Source organism: Panthera tigris, chromosome A3 (assembly GCF_018350195.1).
Source record: "Panthera tigris isolate Pti1 chromosome A3, P.tigris_Pti1_mat1.1, whole genome shotgun sequence".
Classification (NCBI taxonomy): domain Eukaryota; kingdom Metazoa; phylum Chordata; class Mammalia; order Carnivora; family Felidae; genus Panthera; species Panthera tigris.
This window is the reverse complement of record NC_056662.1, coordinates 61848887-61865212: the sequence shown is the minus strand read 5'-3', so window position 1 is coordinate 61865212 and position 16326 is coordinate 61848887. Positions and strand designations below refer to the sequence as shown.

Sequence of the window (16326 nt, the reverse complement as noted above, 5' to 3'; positions counted from 1 at the left end):
TGAATGACACTAGAAGGGTACAATGTGATAAAAGGTCATCTTTGGTGCTTGAATCTCCAATGCTGAAACCTGCAGTTGCTGGTCCAAGGTCACAGCTGGCAACACTACTTCATCAGAGCTAAGATGCCACCAATTTTAAGAGCATCATGACTTTCTTTCTTTTTTTCTTTTAAAGATTTTACTTTTAAGTAATCACTACACCCAGCGTGGGACTCCAAGTTACAACCCTGCGATCAAGAATTGCATGCTCTCCCGACTGAGCCAGCCAGGCGCCCTCAGCATGACTTTCTATGACCACCAAGAAAGAAAAAAATCTGCCAAGTGAATGACACAAAGGAAGACACGGCTCAACTTCAGAGCTGTGAAGATGTGAACAAAGGTGCATCCAAGAATCAATTAAAAATGGTAACTCTGGTTAATCTGACATGTTTCAAGTACTGTGTGCTAGGTGTTGAGACAGGAACACAAGAGACAAAAGGCCATCCTACAGTCAAATGGGAAGAAGACACACTCAACATCTAAACTTAACTCCTGTCCTCTTCCTCCCCAGCACCCAGCACCAACCAGCCAGGACTATTCCTCCTCAATCTCACTCATCTGCTTTCCAGGCTAAGGAGTGAAGCCATCTGGTTTCACCATGCTCCCTCTTCTCCAGTCCAGCCCAGGGACTGCCGCTCCATCTGTCTATCTCTTCCCACTGCTGGGTGGGGGCCTCCCTAAATCCTGGAAACCCAAGCCTGTAACATTCAGCCTCCCTCGCCTACCTCTCCCACTCTCCATCACTGTCCCACAGTGTGATTTCAACATGTTGCCCCACTTTTTCTTCTTTTATTTTCCTCGCTACAAGAAAAATAAAATAATCTGTCTCAAAGTGTAGCCATGCGGTCAAATCATTATGGAATCCAAAATGCTTTGAGTCTTGATGTAAAAAAGATCCAAGATTAACTGACACTATTACAACAGTCCTGTTTTTCTGAATATTGCTTTTTTCAAGATGACTTATTCCTAACACCGTGCTTTGTGTCGGTCCTTTTAAACAAATATTTAATAGCTTAGGAATGTTAGTGAGGGCAGTGGCTCTGGTTAGCAAGCCCTCAGCTCACACTCTGAAAGATGAAATGAGTTTTATCCACAAAGGAAAGTCAAACAGTCTGCACTATTATAAACTGCACATCCATCAAACTAGGCATAGGCTGGGAACAGAGAGCTTTTCTGGGGGGAAAAAAAGCTATCCTCTGTGCCCTGGGGAACACTGGGAAAACACACACACACAACCACCAAATCAACCAAAACATAAACCAAGTCTCAAGTTAGTCTGAAGAAAGTTCCGTCCCAACAAAGCAAACGATGCCTTGGTGACTGTGCCACCCAGGAGAGGAGGGCCTGGCTGGTCTTGGTCCGGGCCAGCCCTGGGCCCAGCCGGGCGCCAGGGTCAGAGTAACACGTGAGCACATGTGTTTAACCAAGAAATCCATAAGGGCGCAAAGGAGGCAGGGGGTTGTGTCTGACCTGACAGCGGGGTTGGGACCGTCCTAACTGGGCGAGCAGGGGAGCGGTAGGAGGCCGGGGCACAGGCCTGGAGGAGAGGGGCGGCTAGTGGGGAAAAGGAAGCGGGTGCAGGATTCCCGGACGGTGGGGCTGGAAGGGCGAGGACCGCGGATGGGAAGAAGAGCGGGTTCCTACCTCCAGGGCCGCTGGAGCCTTCCCGCGCCCCCAACGATGCATGCGGAGGTTGCACTTGGGCAGGCAACAGCCGTCCAGCACCCGGGCGGCGCGCGCAGACGGCGCCCCCCAGCGGGCCCAGCCCCGCCCGCCACGTGCGCATCCACGTGCACGCCAAGCGCAGCACCGGAAGCCCAAGGGTGGGCAGTGCTCCCCGCAGGCGAGGCCGGCTTCAATCACCCCTCCCGAGCTTTTTGTCTGTGCCTTCTACTTAACGTGCAGTTGAGTCGCGGGAAACTCACCTGGGGGGCTTCCAAACAGATGGGGACACCGATCCCACAGGGAAAGGGCCTCTTGCTAAGGGACAAGGACAGAAGGGGGCGGCGCCAGGATTTAAACCCACTGTGGCCTCTCCGCCGTCAGACCACCCGGGATCTTTCCCACAGTAAGATACTTCTCGTGTTGTGTGTTGAGAGCGCATCCCTTATAACCACCATCCATGATTATTCACGTTTTGCTTTGAGAACAGATGTGCCCTGGGCATGTGTATCTGAGTGTGTGTGAGTGTGCGTGTCTGTTCGTTCTTTGGGGGATGTCGGCCGGTCAGATTCACACTCAACAAACTGGTTGAGCCCCGACCCTTTGCCTGACCCTGAGCAAGGCCATTTACATACATTATATCTCTTTATCTGCAGCCAGCCCTGTCATCAATTAAAACCATATCCTACTCTTCTGGGGAACTGATTTTTAATTAGACATCATGAATAGCTAATTAACTGTCCTCCTGCGTGGTTTTCCAGGCAGGAGGGCGGTAGAGCCCAGCCGAGCTGAGCTGAGCAGTGCTACTCCTGGCACCCCGGCTAAGCCCATACTCTGAGTGAGAAGCCCCTCTTCTGGGGCCAGGAAGTGAGGGAGAGAAGGCAGAGAGGCCTTGGTGTGTTAGCAGGCCTTCCCAGCAACGTTGTTTCTTGACCTTTACTTCCTTTGATCAGCTCATCTAGGAGTTTGAGCCCATTAATTCATGTGACTTCCATTTGTTAAAAGGGATATTGAAGAGATTGAAAGGATCCCTTCTGAACTCCTTCCTGTTCTTTGGAGAACGTCTGCCACTTTAAATGTTTTAAACATACATAGGTATATCCATTTTAATGAGCATCGTTTGTAAGTTTAATATGAAGAGACAGATCCAGCCCCAGGCAAAGTTGAAAATACTAACCTACACAAGAATAATCCTTTTCTGGTATACGAATGCTCCCACCAACATTAACTCATTGGATCTTCACTGTAGGCTGGAGGGTGCTGACTACTCATTTTCCAGTGGAAGAAACTGAGGCTTGGAGGCCAGCTGCCTGACCTAGAGCCATACACTGGGGTATGAGAGCCTACATTTAATCCCAGGGCTCTCATTGCTGCTGGTCTGTCTTTCCTCATGTCACCCAGGGTTTTGCTCTCACTTTAGGAACCTGTTGTTCTCACTTTGTGTGGAGGCCCTGTGTCCTTGAGGCCCTCCACATTCCTCCCAGAGGACCCTGGAAGGAAAGAAAAGAAAATTGGCCAACAGGGCTGCCTCAGGTGGCTCAGAGACTCCATTAGAGGGCCTCTTCATGCAGCAGGTCATGCCTGCTGAAGGCCCGCCCAGTCTCCTCCTCCTCCTAGGATCTCTGTTCCTTCAAGTCCTGCTCTGCCCAACCCCATGTTGTGTATGCCCACTCCTCGTGACTTGATCTCTTAGTCTGGTTAAAAAGCTGTGTTCCCAAGAGTCCTTTGAATAGTAACCATAGAGATGGGATCGACTCAGGAGAAGGGCTTTAGGCAAGTGGGCCTTCCTTACTCCTTCCAGGGAGAGTGGGTGCTTAGTCTTACAAAGGCCAACCTGGAATGACAGTTTCAATTATTTTATTCATTTATAGCTGCTTCTTCATGTAATCATCTTTTATTGATCATCTAGAAGGAGCTACATACGCTATATACATTGTAATTCAATCCTTTTTAAGGACCCTACAGAAGGGAAATTGGAGGTTCAGAGAGCTTAAGTTGCCCCAGTTGCAGAGCTGCTAGTACCGTCTGAGCCCGTTTCTCTGGCTCCATTGTGTATACCTTTTCCTTCATACTCCACGGTCTGATTTCAACGTTTTTTAAAAACTGCTTATTTATTTTTGAGAGGGAGAGAGAGACAGAGGATCTGAAGCGGACTCTGCATTAACAGCAGAGAGCCCAATACAGGGCTTGAACTCATGAGCTCTGAGATCGCGACCTGACCCGACTGCTCATGACCTGACCCGACCATGATCTGACTGATTGAGCCACCCAGGTGCCCCACCCATTGTCTGATTTCAAAAGAGGCACTGGAGAAAAGATAAAAAATCAAAATCAGGGGCACCTGGGTGGTTGGTTAAGCGTCCAACTTCAGTTTGTGAAGTTTTTGAGTTTGAGCCCTGCGTGGGGCTCTGCACTGACAGGGCGGAGCTGGCTTCAGATTCTCAGTCTCCCTTGTTCTCTACCCCTCCCCCCTCACACTCTCTCAAAAACAAATAAATAAACATTAAAAAAAATTCAAAACCACAAAAAGGAGGAAGAGCCACATTTGGGCCAGCAGGGTTAATGTGATTATGTGAATAAATATTAAACCTGTCCCTGAGCTTCTTGGAAGCAAGAAATAAAAGTGTGTTTCTGTGTGTGTGGTGGGGGTGGGGGGGGACACAAAGGGATACTTGCTTCTCTGTATAATATAGAGTCTCTATGGTAGAAGGAAATAAATTTTTCCTTATTTTCAATTACAAAAGTAATTTCTCATGGAGAATCTTATACAAGGACATTATGTAACAAAATGATCAAAATTTTCAATAAGCAGGTACAGCAAAAGACAGATGAACAATTGTCTTGGGCCACCTGGGTGGTTCAGTCAGTTAAGCATCTGACTTTGGCTCAGGTCATGACCTCACAGTTCGTGAGTTCCAGTCCCACATCAGGTGAGCTCAAGCCTTGCTTTGGGTGAGCCCTGCTTCTCTCTCTCTCTCTCTCTCTCCCCCTTGTGGGATTCTCCCTCTCGCTCTCCCTTTCTCTCTGCCCTTTGCTCACTTGCATCCTCTTTCTCAAAAAAAAAAAAAACAAAAACAAAAAACAATTATCTTGTGTAATGCATTCATCCATTCAGTAGTCATTCAACAAACAATGAGCAGTTATCATGCATTGGCTGTCTAGATGCAAAACACATGCAAAAAGATAACTACCCTGCAGTGTAATCAATCCCCTGCCCCTGGAGGCAGGCCCAGTACTCCTGCAGTGGAAGTCTGATGACCTCACAGGCAAGATAACATTTGCCCACAGTCTTGGAGTTTGAGTTGGAATTATAACTTATTTCCAAAAGAAGGAAAAGCATTTAAGGCAAAGGGAACAGAATGTACAAAGCATGAATGTAAATGGTTTGTTTGAGGACTGGAATGTCACTTATCAGTGGGGAAATACAGAACTCATAGGTGACAGCCACCATGAGAACCTTGAGGGCCATGCAAAGGGGTTTCTTCAGTGGGATATCTGATCATTTGATTGAGTACTGAAGGAACAGAGAGAGGTGGAGATGGGTGTAGGCAGCTTAGCAGGGGAGAGGAGGCTGGGAGTGGGAAGAGGGCTCTGAGGTCTGAATGACAGAAATGGCCTCTGCAGATCAACCTCCAGCATGGGAAGAAGAGCCAAGAAGAGAGGCCAAAAGGCAAGGTGGAGGAAGCTTAGTTTGGGCGAAGGCAAGGAGGAGGCAGCTAGCAACAGGAAGTTGTCTAAGAGAATGAGGTTATAAACAGAATCTGGGGTTTGGCAAATAGGGGGCCAAGGGTGACCTTAGCAACAGAATTTTAGGGCACAGTGGGGTCAGACAGTAGGTTGGATGACATTGTCTATAAGTGGCCACTGAAGAGGTAGACACAGGGAGGGAGTCATTCTTCCAGAAATCTGGAAGTGGATGGAAGAAGACAGATCCATGACAGAGGCACCAATCAGAGGAAAGACTCAGGTCTCAGCATCCTTGAAGGCCAAGGGAAGGTGCCTGATGCAGAGAGAGGGCAAAAAGCCCAGCAGGTGAAGGGGCAGCCTTGGGGAGGAGAGTCCCAGTTCTACCAAGATCAGCAGGAAGGGATGAAGGAAGGGGAAGAGGAGGATGAAAGAGGAAGAGGAGGGAAAGGAGGTGAGTGAGTTCCTGTCTGCTCCTCAGTGAAATACAACATGGGTAGGGCCGGGGCTTAAGGACTCTGAGGGAAAGAACCACCAAGCTCCCAGCATTGAGGGCCCAGCCAAGGGTGACAATCACAAGCCTGTCATGGTGTATGATTTTTCTCTGGCAGTGCTCGCCAACTTGGAAGAAGGAACCCAGAAAACAGATGGTTGGGCAAATTTAGCATTGGGTACCATGGACAAGGGAGCAAGGAACTGAGAATGCCAGTGACAGAATAGTTGAACCATCGAGCAGGACATCATCCCAGGCAGAGAACCATGCTGATCACTCCATCTGCCCCTCCAGATCCCCCTCCTCCTCTCTGCCTGGGGACTGTCCTCCATGGGCTGCCTCAAGGGACTCCCTTGCCCCCTGGTTGCCAGTTAGGGTCACCAGCAGGAAGGAAGGAAGAGGGTAGGAGGAGAGAGATGTGCACCTCTACCCTGCCCTCTCCACCAAGGCTCTGGCAGTGGCTCCCCTGCTGCTCAGCACTCACCAGGCACCAATACCATAGGACCCAGGGTGGCCAACCCTGGTCCTCACAATCCCCGGTTGCTCCCTCAACCCTGACACCCCTCTGTAAATAGCCCTTTACTCACCTCTTTTGTGTGGGTCAGTGGGGCTTAACTGACTTAGAAAAAAACAGATCCCATGGGACTGCCCAGCAGAAGGGAGTGTGGGAAGAGATGGCCTGGTGGGGAGAGGGGGAGAGGAATATTACAATTTCCCAGGTTGAGCTTAAGTTCCTCCCTGGAAGAGTAAACGGGGCTCTGTGGGATGGGGAAGAAGCTCACTGGGTGAGAGAAGGGTCCTGGGAGGGGAAGGGTGACAATTCATATTTGCTCCTGTGCTGCCCTGCTGGTTGATGACTGCTTTTGTTTCTTACACACACACACACACACACACACACACACACACAAATGAGAATCCTCCTCTGATCCCTCTGAGCCCCAGCTACAGCCAGGCCCCATGCTGACAGTTCCAGGTGACCCATTTTGGATTTGTGGCATCTGCACAAAAATGTTTGATTTGTTCTGACCTGGCTTTTCTGCCAGAAGGGTCCTAGCTCCCAGCAGGCTGCAGGAGGCTCAGCCACTTTATCAGATCTTTCTTAGGCCTCCTTAGATGGCCCTTGGGGTCTGGGCAGTCTCTAGCTGATGCCAGATCCCAGAGGGCCTGCACACAGCAACCATCTCCCCCACCCTCATTATAATTAAAAATTGGCGCTACACATGCCTTTGTAAGTGGTCAGGGCCTCTGTGGCCCAGCCAGAGCAATAGAAATGCAGATTAAATCCTTTTTTGACCCCATTACTTTAAGCTTGTGAGAACTCTGCCCAGACCAAGAACAACTCTCCACCCTTTCCACATTCTTGTGATAGGTTCAAGGAAGAAGTCACATTTTACTCCCCCTTGAATGGTGACCAGCCTTGGCCCATGGGAAGGAGTCGATATAACAGAGTCTCTGCAAGTCAGTAAGATAAAGAATCTCCCCAAATGAGAATACGAATAGCCAATTAAAAAATGTTTACTTCATTTCTGAATAGGTAACACATGCACATAGTTCAAACAAAACCCAAAATAGCATAAGAGGTCTGCAGTGGGTCTCACTCCCACCCCTGCCTTCATGCCCTGTTCCCCATCAACCACCACCACTTCCTCACCTCCACAAATACACAGAGGTAGCTACTTGTATTAGTTTCCTTTCTATCATGCTGGAGATCTTCTGGGTAAAAACAGGCAACTGTTTTTAAATAGACCATTTTAAAGCCAACATGAACTCAGCACTTACAGCGTGTTAGGCACTTTACAAGTGTTAACTCATTTGGTCCTCACAACGGCCCCAGAGGTAAGCCTTGCGCCCACTTGAAAGAAAATAGAACTGAGGCAAAAAGAGGTTAAGGAACTTGCTTGAGGGCTGAGCCTGGCAGTTCACAGCAGAGGAAATTCAAACAATCATATGAAAAGATGCTCAGCTACCTTAGAGGTTAGGGAACTTAAAATGGAAACACCAACAGCATCTCATTTTTACCCACCTGTGGGCAAAGTTTGCAAAAGGTGGGTAACTCCCAGCATGTAGACATGGGGTGTGGCACTCCCATGCCCTGCTGGTGGGAACATGGATTGCTCCAAACTTTGGGGAAAACAAAATGGCAGAATTTATTGGTGTTTACTGTACACACCTTCCAAAATATAAGGCTAGGTGTACACAGGCAGGCATTGCAGCACTGTTTAAGAAGCAAAAATATTCTGAATATTCATCAAGGGGAAAATGGGTAAATTACATTTATAGTAGGAAATACTATGCAGCAATTACATAAAATGAGTTAGATCTATATGTATTGGTTTAAGATGTCCACAATTTCTTTTTTTTTAAAGAGTGAGGTGGGGGGATAGGGGCAGAGGGGGAGAGACAGAGAGACAGAGAGAGACGAGAGAGAGACGAGAGAGACGAGAGAGAGACGAGAGAGAGAGAGAGAGAGAGAGAGAGAGAGAGAGAGAATCTTAAGCAGGCTCCATGGTCGGCATGGACCCATGACCTGAGCTGAAATCAAGAGTTGGACACTCAATTGACTGAGCAACCCAGGCACCCCTCCACAAAAATTTTTGTAAAAAGCAACTTGCTAATAATTTTTATAATAGACATATATTTTTCTATTTGATATTCATTTATGTATCTGTATATTTAAAGAAACATCCCTTATATGTGCCTTTGTTTGAATATGTCTATATGAACATGGAGCAGTGATTCTCAATTTGAGTGATTTTACACTCTAGGGGGACACATGGCAATGGCAGAAGACATTTATGTTTGTCACCACTGGGGGATGCTAATGGCATAAATGGTAAACATCCTACCATGCACCCAGGACTGCACCTTGCCCTGCAAAGAATTTTCCAAACCAAAATATAAATGATGTTGAAGTTGAGAAACCCTGGCATAGAGAAAGGGAAAAAAAAAAAAAAGGAAAAACATGAAACTGTTAACAACAAACCTTTCCTTTACTCATCATATGTTTGACTTATTACAATGTGTAGTTATTCTGACCACTAAAAATTATCCTATAAAAGTAAAAAAATACTAGTGAAAGTTTATTGTTTTGGCAAAGCCAATGAAGAAGCAAGAGTGGAGGAGACTGTTTCCCAAGGAGACATTAGGGAGCAGGGGTGTGAGCAGAGGTGGTGGGAGCTGGGGGCACCAGGGTGTGGGTGGGGATGACTTAGGGACTGGTCCTGACATTGGAGCTCACTTCCATAGTCTGTAGAATCCCAGGGCTTTTGTGGGATGAATAAGGACCTGCAAAAATGTCCTATGATTAAGCATAAACCTTATTTCCATTTCATAGCCTGGAGTCAACCATCTTATAGTCAGGCAGCACAGAATCGTAACACCTCATAACTGCATTTCTCACTGGTCTGCTGAGAGTTGGGTTAGTGGGTGTTTGTTGGCAAAGAGTGGCCAATGAAGATGGAAAAACTCTGGCTTAAACCACAGGTGAATGAAACAGGGTTCTTTGCAACAGGCCTAATCAGAGCCTTTGGTATGCTAGAATGTGCATCTCCAAGACAGAATTCATCAAATGCAGGACTTCCCAATTCCTTTTTAACTGACAGCATCTCCTGAGGTTAGGATTTTGTGAATTACACTTTGGGAAATAATAATTTAGTCTAATCAGTTTTACTGATGAGGAAATAGAGGTCAAAAGAAAACGTGACGGGAAGGGCACCCAGGTGGCTCAGTCAGTTAAGCATCCAGCTTCGGCTCAGGTCATGACCTCATGGTTTGTGAATTTGAGCCTCGCTTTGGGCTGTCTGCTGTCAGCACGAAGCCCACTTCAGATTCTCTGTCTCTCTCAAAAACAAATACACTTAAAAAAATAGTATTAATGCTGTTTTTTTTAAAAAAGAAAACGTGACTGGCTGAGTTGGTGGGTTCCATTCTGGAACACCTGTCTTCCAGTCCAATGCTTTTTCCTTAGCATTAAACATCTAACCACAGATACAAATTAACTATAGATTCTTGGGGAACATTCCTAAGATTTACAGAATTTTTTTTTCCAATTTAATTTGGAAGGGTTGCACTAGAGGTAGGAGAGAAGGGAGTAACACTGGAAACCTTTCAAAGCAAAACCCACCTTTAAAGAGGATCAAGATGTTTTTGGCCTCAGAATAGAGACCACTTTTTTCTTGGTGGTTGGGACACCACAAAGACCAAACGTGCTTCTGTGAACCTGTGAAGGAATGCTCTACCAACTCCTTTTTTTAAATTCCCTTTTTTTTTTTTACGTTTAATTAATTAATTAATTTAGAGAGAGAGAATCTCAAGCAGGCTCTAAGCTGACAGCCCCCCACTCCCATGGTGTGGCTTGATCACGTGAAGCCTGAGGTCATGACCTGAGCCGAAATCCAGAGTTGGATGCTTAACTGACTGAGCCACCCAGGCGCCCCTCATTTTGAAAATATAACCTGCACAGGACAGATGGAAATAACTGGGGCTTCATGCCTCCCCAGTTTACCTCAAATTGACCTTACTGGGCCAGGAGAAGCCCTAGAAAGCTGATTCTGTATATTCTGTCCAAGAAGCAAATTGACTAAAATTTACTTGATCCTATTATATGTCAGGCCTCTACAAGGCACTAAGGATTCAAAGATGAATAGAGCATAATTCTTACTCCGAAGGGATTCTCCATCTGAAAAGAAACACAGATATTGCATGGTGCCAGACTGAGATAGGGCCATACTGACAATGTGAATAAAGTCCTAGCAGCTGATGGAGGGCAGTGTTTACAAAGCCTTTTGAATGCCCACCCTTCTTTTTTTTATTAAAAAAATTTTTTTAACGTTTATTCATTTTTGAGAGACAGAGAGAGACAGAGCATGAACGGGGAAGGGGCAGAGAGAGGGAGACACAGAATCTGAAGCAGGCCCCAGGCTCTGAGCTGTCAGCACAGAGCCTGACGCGGGGCTTGAACTCACGGACCGCGAGATCATGACCTGAGCTGAAGTCGGACGCTCAACTGACTGAGCCACCCAGGTGCCCCTTCTTTTTTTTATTATTAAAAATTTTTTTTATGTTTATTTATTTTTGAGAGATCAACAAGAGTGTGAGCAGGGGAGGAGGAGAGAGAGGGGAAGACAAAGAATTGGAAGCAGGCTCCAGCCTCTGTGCTGTCAGCTCAGAGCCTGATGTGGGGCTTGCACTCACAAAACGTGAGGTCATGACACAAGCCAAAGTCAAACATTTAACCAACTGAGCCACCCAGGCGCCCCAAATGCTCACCCTTCTAAGCAGCTTACACACCTTAGCTTGTGGGCAATGAGAGCTATGGAAGATGTGTTCAGTTTTAAGTAGAGAGCTCTGGCCCAGGTACCTTCAGTGACTTCATTTCCCATTATCAAGTTACCTTCTACCTCCCCCTGTTTTGTTTGGGGCAAATTATGCTCAGAGACTAAGACTGTCTTTACCAATAACTTATTTAACATAGGTTCACTGAGGGAATTATAATTTATCATATGCCAATAGCACACAGGATGTTCCTTCATAAGCCAGTAAAGAAATAACATACTTCAAACTAATGATAGGTAAGTACACTATTGTTCCAGGCAAAAGGGAGATGAAAGAAATTGTTGAGGTGTGCCTTTCCACAGTGGGTAAAGTCAGTCCTTCCAATTAATAGTTGGGTAGCAGCTGCAAGCTTAGGTTCCACACTGGGGTACCAGTATTGGCAGGAAGGTGGGCTGCTTCGAAGATTATTACTCCAGGGACCACTGAATGGATTGTACCAGTGCCTAGTAGTGCCAAGGCAGGAACAGATGCCCCTTAAGACTGCTGCAGGCTTTAATACCATTGCTGACCAAAAGTAGCCTCGCTAGGGCAGCAAAAGTGTCTCAAGATCTTCAGAGAACTATTCGGATCAAGAAAGAGTAGCCTTGCCCAAGCTGAACGCTCTCGAGTTGTTGATCAAACCTCTTGGTTTTTAAAGTTTCAAAGTCCGTCACATGATGGACACCACTGCTATTACTATGTTGTCAATGACATAATAGTCCTCTCTACTCCAGTGCGAGAGTTAAGGAAGTCCTAATATCCAACTCCAAAACAAGTTCAAACCACGAACAATTTTGTCCAAAACAAGCTTTTAAAACGTGGATTTGAAATCATAAGTCAGTACACAACAGCCTCCCTTAACCTGTTCCTTGGTTAATAATAACCTCCCGGTGTCGCCACCCCCTCACTCCACATCACCAAAGGCCTTGGCCCTGGGAGGGGTCCTAAATCTGGCCCTATCCTTCTTCCCCTCCTCGGTCCCACCTCAGGCCTGGACCACATCACCGGCAATGACTTCATCACCTCAGCACCACTGTAACAGGAAATTTGTGCTAGGACTGCGGGTAGGTCCTGCCCAAGTTCTTACACACTGGGCCAATGCAACAAGTTCGCGATGGCTCACACTGCCCGGCCAGCCCGCACAACAGTTAACATGGTGGCTTTTAGGAGCCTGCTCCTAAATTTAAATCATTTGAGGTCCAGCAAGTCTCCTGACAGACTCGGGCTTAACAACTTCCACCTAGCAGTCGCTACGTTTACAAAACACACCTAGCAGGAAAGACGCACAGGAACTCCACTGTGGCCGCCCCATTCTATGGACGAGTCCTCAGAGCTCCAGGGGCGCAAAATGAGCTGCCCAGCGTTAGTAAAGGGCAAAGCCCCAGGAGCCTACATCTCAAACCAAGAACGCCCCCACGCCTCCCGCGCTGCGCAGCGGAGGGCAGTGAGAACCACGCATGCGCAGACTTTCCCCTTTCCTCCTCCCTGAGTGGGGAGGGCTCCAGGACAGAAGGAAGCGGAAGTCTGATACTTGGTGGCGGAGGAAAAGCCCTCCCCCGGAGGTCACGCCTCTCCCCAGAGCCTGTTCCCGGAAGTGCTGCTGTTTGTAGCGGGCGTGATGGCTTCAAGGTTACTTCGTGGAGTTGGATCGCTGGCCGCGCAGGCCCTCAGGGTCCGCGGTCCCAATGGAGTCGCCGCAGTGCGCTCCATGGCATCTGGAGGTATTCGGCCCGCCCGGCGCGTTAGGGAGTGGCGCCGTTGCCCTCCCGGGGTGGTGCCAGGGCAGCGAAGCGGGGGTGGGCCGTTCAGCTAGTCGGGGCCCCAGTAACCGCTTCACGGCCCCGAGTGCCTCAGTCTCCGCGGGCATCCTCATGTTATACCTGACCACCTTTGCTGCCGCTCACCGAACGACCCCCGCTGCGAAAAAATCCTAAACTGTGGTGTCGGGTGACCTTGGGGGACAGGGGTTGCAACGGGGATGTGGAGGGGCTAAGCCGCTCTTCAGGTTTGCGCTCACTTCACGTTGGATGAACCCCACCCCATTAGGACTCTGATTTGCTTTTAGAAAAAAATGTGTAGAAAAATTGGCCTCCGTGGTTGAAGGAAGAAAAAGATTACCCTGTGCTTCCGCTTTGGGGGATCATGACAATGGTCCTTAAGGGACAACGTGTATGAGTAGCCTTTAGGAGCTTGTAAACTATATGTAATCATTTATGTATGTGCATTTTTTCTCCTGATAATTCAGACATCACAATTCACGTATTTTCCTTTAGGCAGTGTTCCTACTGATGATGAGCAGGCAACTGGGCTGGAGAGGGAGGTCATGATGGCTGCTCGGAAGGGACTGGTGAGAAACTCCTTTCTGTGTCTTCTCTGGAGCTCATGGTCTTGGATGGGATCAGAGCAGTATCCTCTCTGGTAGCATTTAACATAGGAAACCTGACTTGTGGGAACAGTACCACCAGCCTCTGGAGGGTAGGGATCATTTGGCATAATGGCTTATTCTTTTTCAGGACCCATACAATATGCTAGCCCCAAAAGCAGCTTCAGGCACCAAGGAAGACCCTAATTTAGTGCCATCTATCACTAACAAGCGAATTGTGGGCTGCATCTGTAAGTACCTCACCACTATTTTCTTGTCCATTTGTTTAATATATCCTGTACAGGATGTCAGTAATGTGTTTCAAGTCTTCTGTGTGTATGTTGTGTGTAAAGGGGATATGTGCGTAAATAAGTTATTCTAAGGGTCCCCTGGTCCTTTCAAGTTTCATTTACCTAAGTAGGTTATCCTTACTGTAAAAATATATAGAACATCAGTAATACCAGCTCATTGGAGATGCAGCATGAGGGAATATTCATCTAGAAAATATTGTACTTCTCTTGGCCAGATACCATTTTAGGCTCTAGGGATATATACCAGAATGGACTGTGCTTTGGGATTCTACATAGGCAGAGGAACTGTTAGAACCTAATAGTGACTCTGATGTGAGGTCAGTTTACTCATAGATAAACTCAGGGCCTCATTTCATCTGCAAAGTGGGGAAGGAGAGAGCTTGAACTGACCTCTTAAGATGTTAACCATAACTTTGTGTCTTAGAGGTGTCTGAGGATGAGGCTAGTACTGAAAGTCTCCACTTCTAGGTTAGATGGCCTTCAACCACATTTTACCTTTCAGGTGAAGAGGACAATAGTGCCGTCATCTGGTTCTGGCTGCACAAAGGCGAGGCCCAGCGATGCCCTAGCTGTGGAACCCATTACAAGCTGGTGCCCCATCAGTTGGCCCACTGAGCCTTTGCACTAACTTACTCAAAATGTGCTATAAAGTTTCTTCTTTCCAATAAAGACTAGCCATTGCATTGGCTCCTTCTCCCATAGTTGGCTGGTCTTATTTCTATCCAGTGTTTTTGGGGAGGCATGGATTCTTACTTTGGGAATAGCTATCTTTTAATATTAGCTTTCCATCCACCTGCTTGGGTATGCTGAGATTGACAATCCCGTAACACAATGATTGGGACCATCTGGTATGGGGAAAGCATGGGCTATGGAGTCAGGCTGACTCAACTTGTAATACTGGCTGTCATTTAGCTTTCTCACTGGGGGCATGCCCTCTGAGCATAGGTTACATCTGTTAAAAAAAAAAAAAAAAAGGAAATACCTTGTGAGATGTTAGAAGTAAGAATAACGTACATAAAGAGCCTGGCAGATGGCTTACAGTATAAAAATAGGGTGAGCTTGTGACCAGAGTTTTGGGGGCTTTGAGGTCTTGGGATTCAAAACATGGCTCATGGGGATATCATCAGCAAAATCCAGACTATGAGACAATTCCAGAAACCAATAACCAGATTCTTCAAACAAACTGCAATGCTGGGGGTGGGTGGGGGGTGGAAGTAGGGAGAACCATCAAGTGAAATGGATGTGAGGGAGATAACCAAGAGCAAAACATGGATCTTGTTTGGATCTTGATTTGAAAAAAATGGCAACTATAAAGAAAACCAATCTAATAATTTGAACTCTGGATATTTGATATTTAGGGATTTATTAAATTTTAGTTGTGTTAATGGAATTAGCTTTATTTTGTGCTTTAGAGATTCGTGGTGAGGTTCTTAAGAGTTGAAGTATGTCTGGGATTAGCTTTAAAACTGGGAAGAAAAGGAAGAGGAGTTTGGGGTATGATTAATCCACTGTAGCCAGGTACAAGAGGGGTCAATGTGTGTTTGAACTGTATCATAATACTAAAAAATAGAGATTTTTATTAAAAAATAGAAATTTTAAGAAGTCCAGTTCAGCTACTTTATATTTGTGACATCTTGGACAGTTAAGTTCTTAAAAGCTATTTGTAAAATGAAGCTGGTACCCTTCCTTTTTGTTGGGATTAACCACAGAGGTGGCTTTAGTTACTTTCTCCACAAAATTGGTTCAGATTAGGTCTTTGAGCTGAACTAATGATGATGGGGAACATTGAAGAGAAAAGCCCTTTCCCCTAGTCTTGCCTTACTTCCTCTTAAAGGTATAGATTAGTCAAAGCTACTGCTTCCATTCTATGCTGTCAGTCATTATCTTTTATTTCCAGGAAATGCCCAGATCATTTGTCTGCCATTCAAGGCCCTTCCCTTTGGAAACGAGAACACCTAGATAGCCATCTATTAAATCTACCCTTACCTCTCTCACCTCAAATGCTGTTTGTAAACAAGACTTTACCAATAACTTTATTGTGAAGATTGCCCTGGTACTGCCACTAAGCCCTTTCGTCTGTCCTGCCTCCTGCATTCCCCCTTCCTTTTCACTGTCTTCCTTTTCAATCAAAACTCTTCTTAAGAGTGAGCTTTTGACTTTCCGTGACATTAATCTGACCTGTCTTCTCTATCCCTCAACTTCTACCCTCCCTTTTCTGTACTTTTTAAAATTGTAACCAAGTCGGGATGCCTGGGTGGTTCAGTTGGTTAAGTGTCCGATTTCAGCTCAGGTCATGATCTCACAGTTCCTGAGTTCGAGCTCTGTATGGGGCTGTGCTGATAGCTCAGATCCTGGAGCCTGCTTGAGATTCTATTTCTCCCTCTCTCTCTGCCCCTCCCCTGCTTATACTCTCTCTCAAAAATAAACATTAAAACAATTATAAAAAAATAAAATTGTAACCA

General features: G+C 46.5%; 2 protein-coding genes across 10 annotated transcripts in view; one reads left to right on the top strand and one right to left on the bottom strand.

The window, feature by feature from the left end:
* The window catches only part of FAM178B (family with sequence similarity 178 member B), a 114564-nt gene extending 112804 nt beyond the window's left edge, over positions 1-1760 (bottom strand). For 7 of the 9 annotated variants that reach the window (XM_042981242.1, XM_042981244.1, XM_042981245.1 and 4 more), the window contains exon 1: positions 1684-1760. In XM_042981242.1, coding sequence (XP_042837176.1) covers positions 1684-1725 — 42 coding nt within the window. In that variant the 5' untranslated portion in view covers positions 1726-1760. The remainder of the gene's footprint in view (positions 1-1683) is intronic. The other 2 variants (XM_042981247.1, XM_042981251.1) reach the window with 2 other exon arrangements.
* Positions 1761-12728: 10968 nt separating this feature from the next.
* LOC102970017 (cytochrome c oxidase subunit 5B, mitochondrial) lies at positions 12729-14565 on the top strand. Its single transcript, XM_007097818.3, has 4 exons — positions 12729-12912; positions 13465-13538; positions 13705-13804; positions 14367-14565. Exons 1-4 carry the CDS (start codon positions 12810-12812, stop codon positions 14477-14479), a joined length of 390 nt encoding a protein of 129 aa, XP_007097880.1. The 5' UTR covers positions 12729-12809; the 3' UTR covers positions 14480-14565.
* The last annotated feature ends 1761 nt before the right edge of the window (positions 14566-16326 follow it).

Bases quoted from the DNA above. Each gene is read 5' to 3' on its own strand.
- LOC102970017 (XM_007097818.3), top strand. From the start codon at position 12,810: ATGGCTTCAAGGTTACTTCGTGGAGTTGGATCGCTGGCCGCGCAGGCC. The intron at 13,539-13,704 runs GTGAGAAACTCC...ATTCTTTTTCAG, and splicing joins TGGCTGCTCGGAAGGGACTG to GACCCATACAATATGCTAGC. The intron at 13,805-14,366 runs GTAAGTACCTCA...TTTACCTTTCAG, and splicing joins GCGAATTGTGGGCTGCATCT to GTGAAGAGGACAATAGTGCC.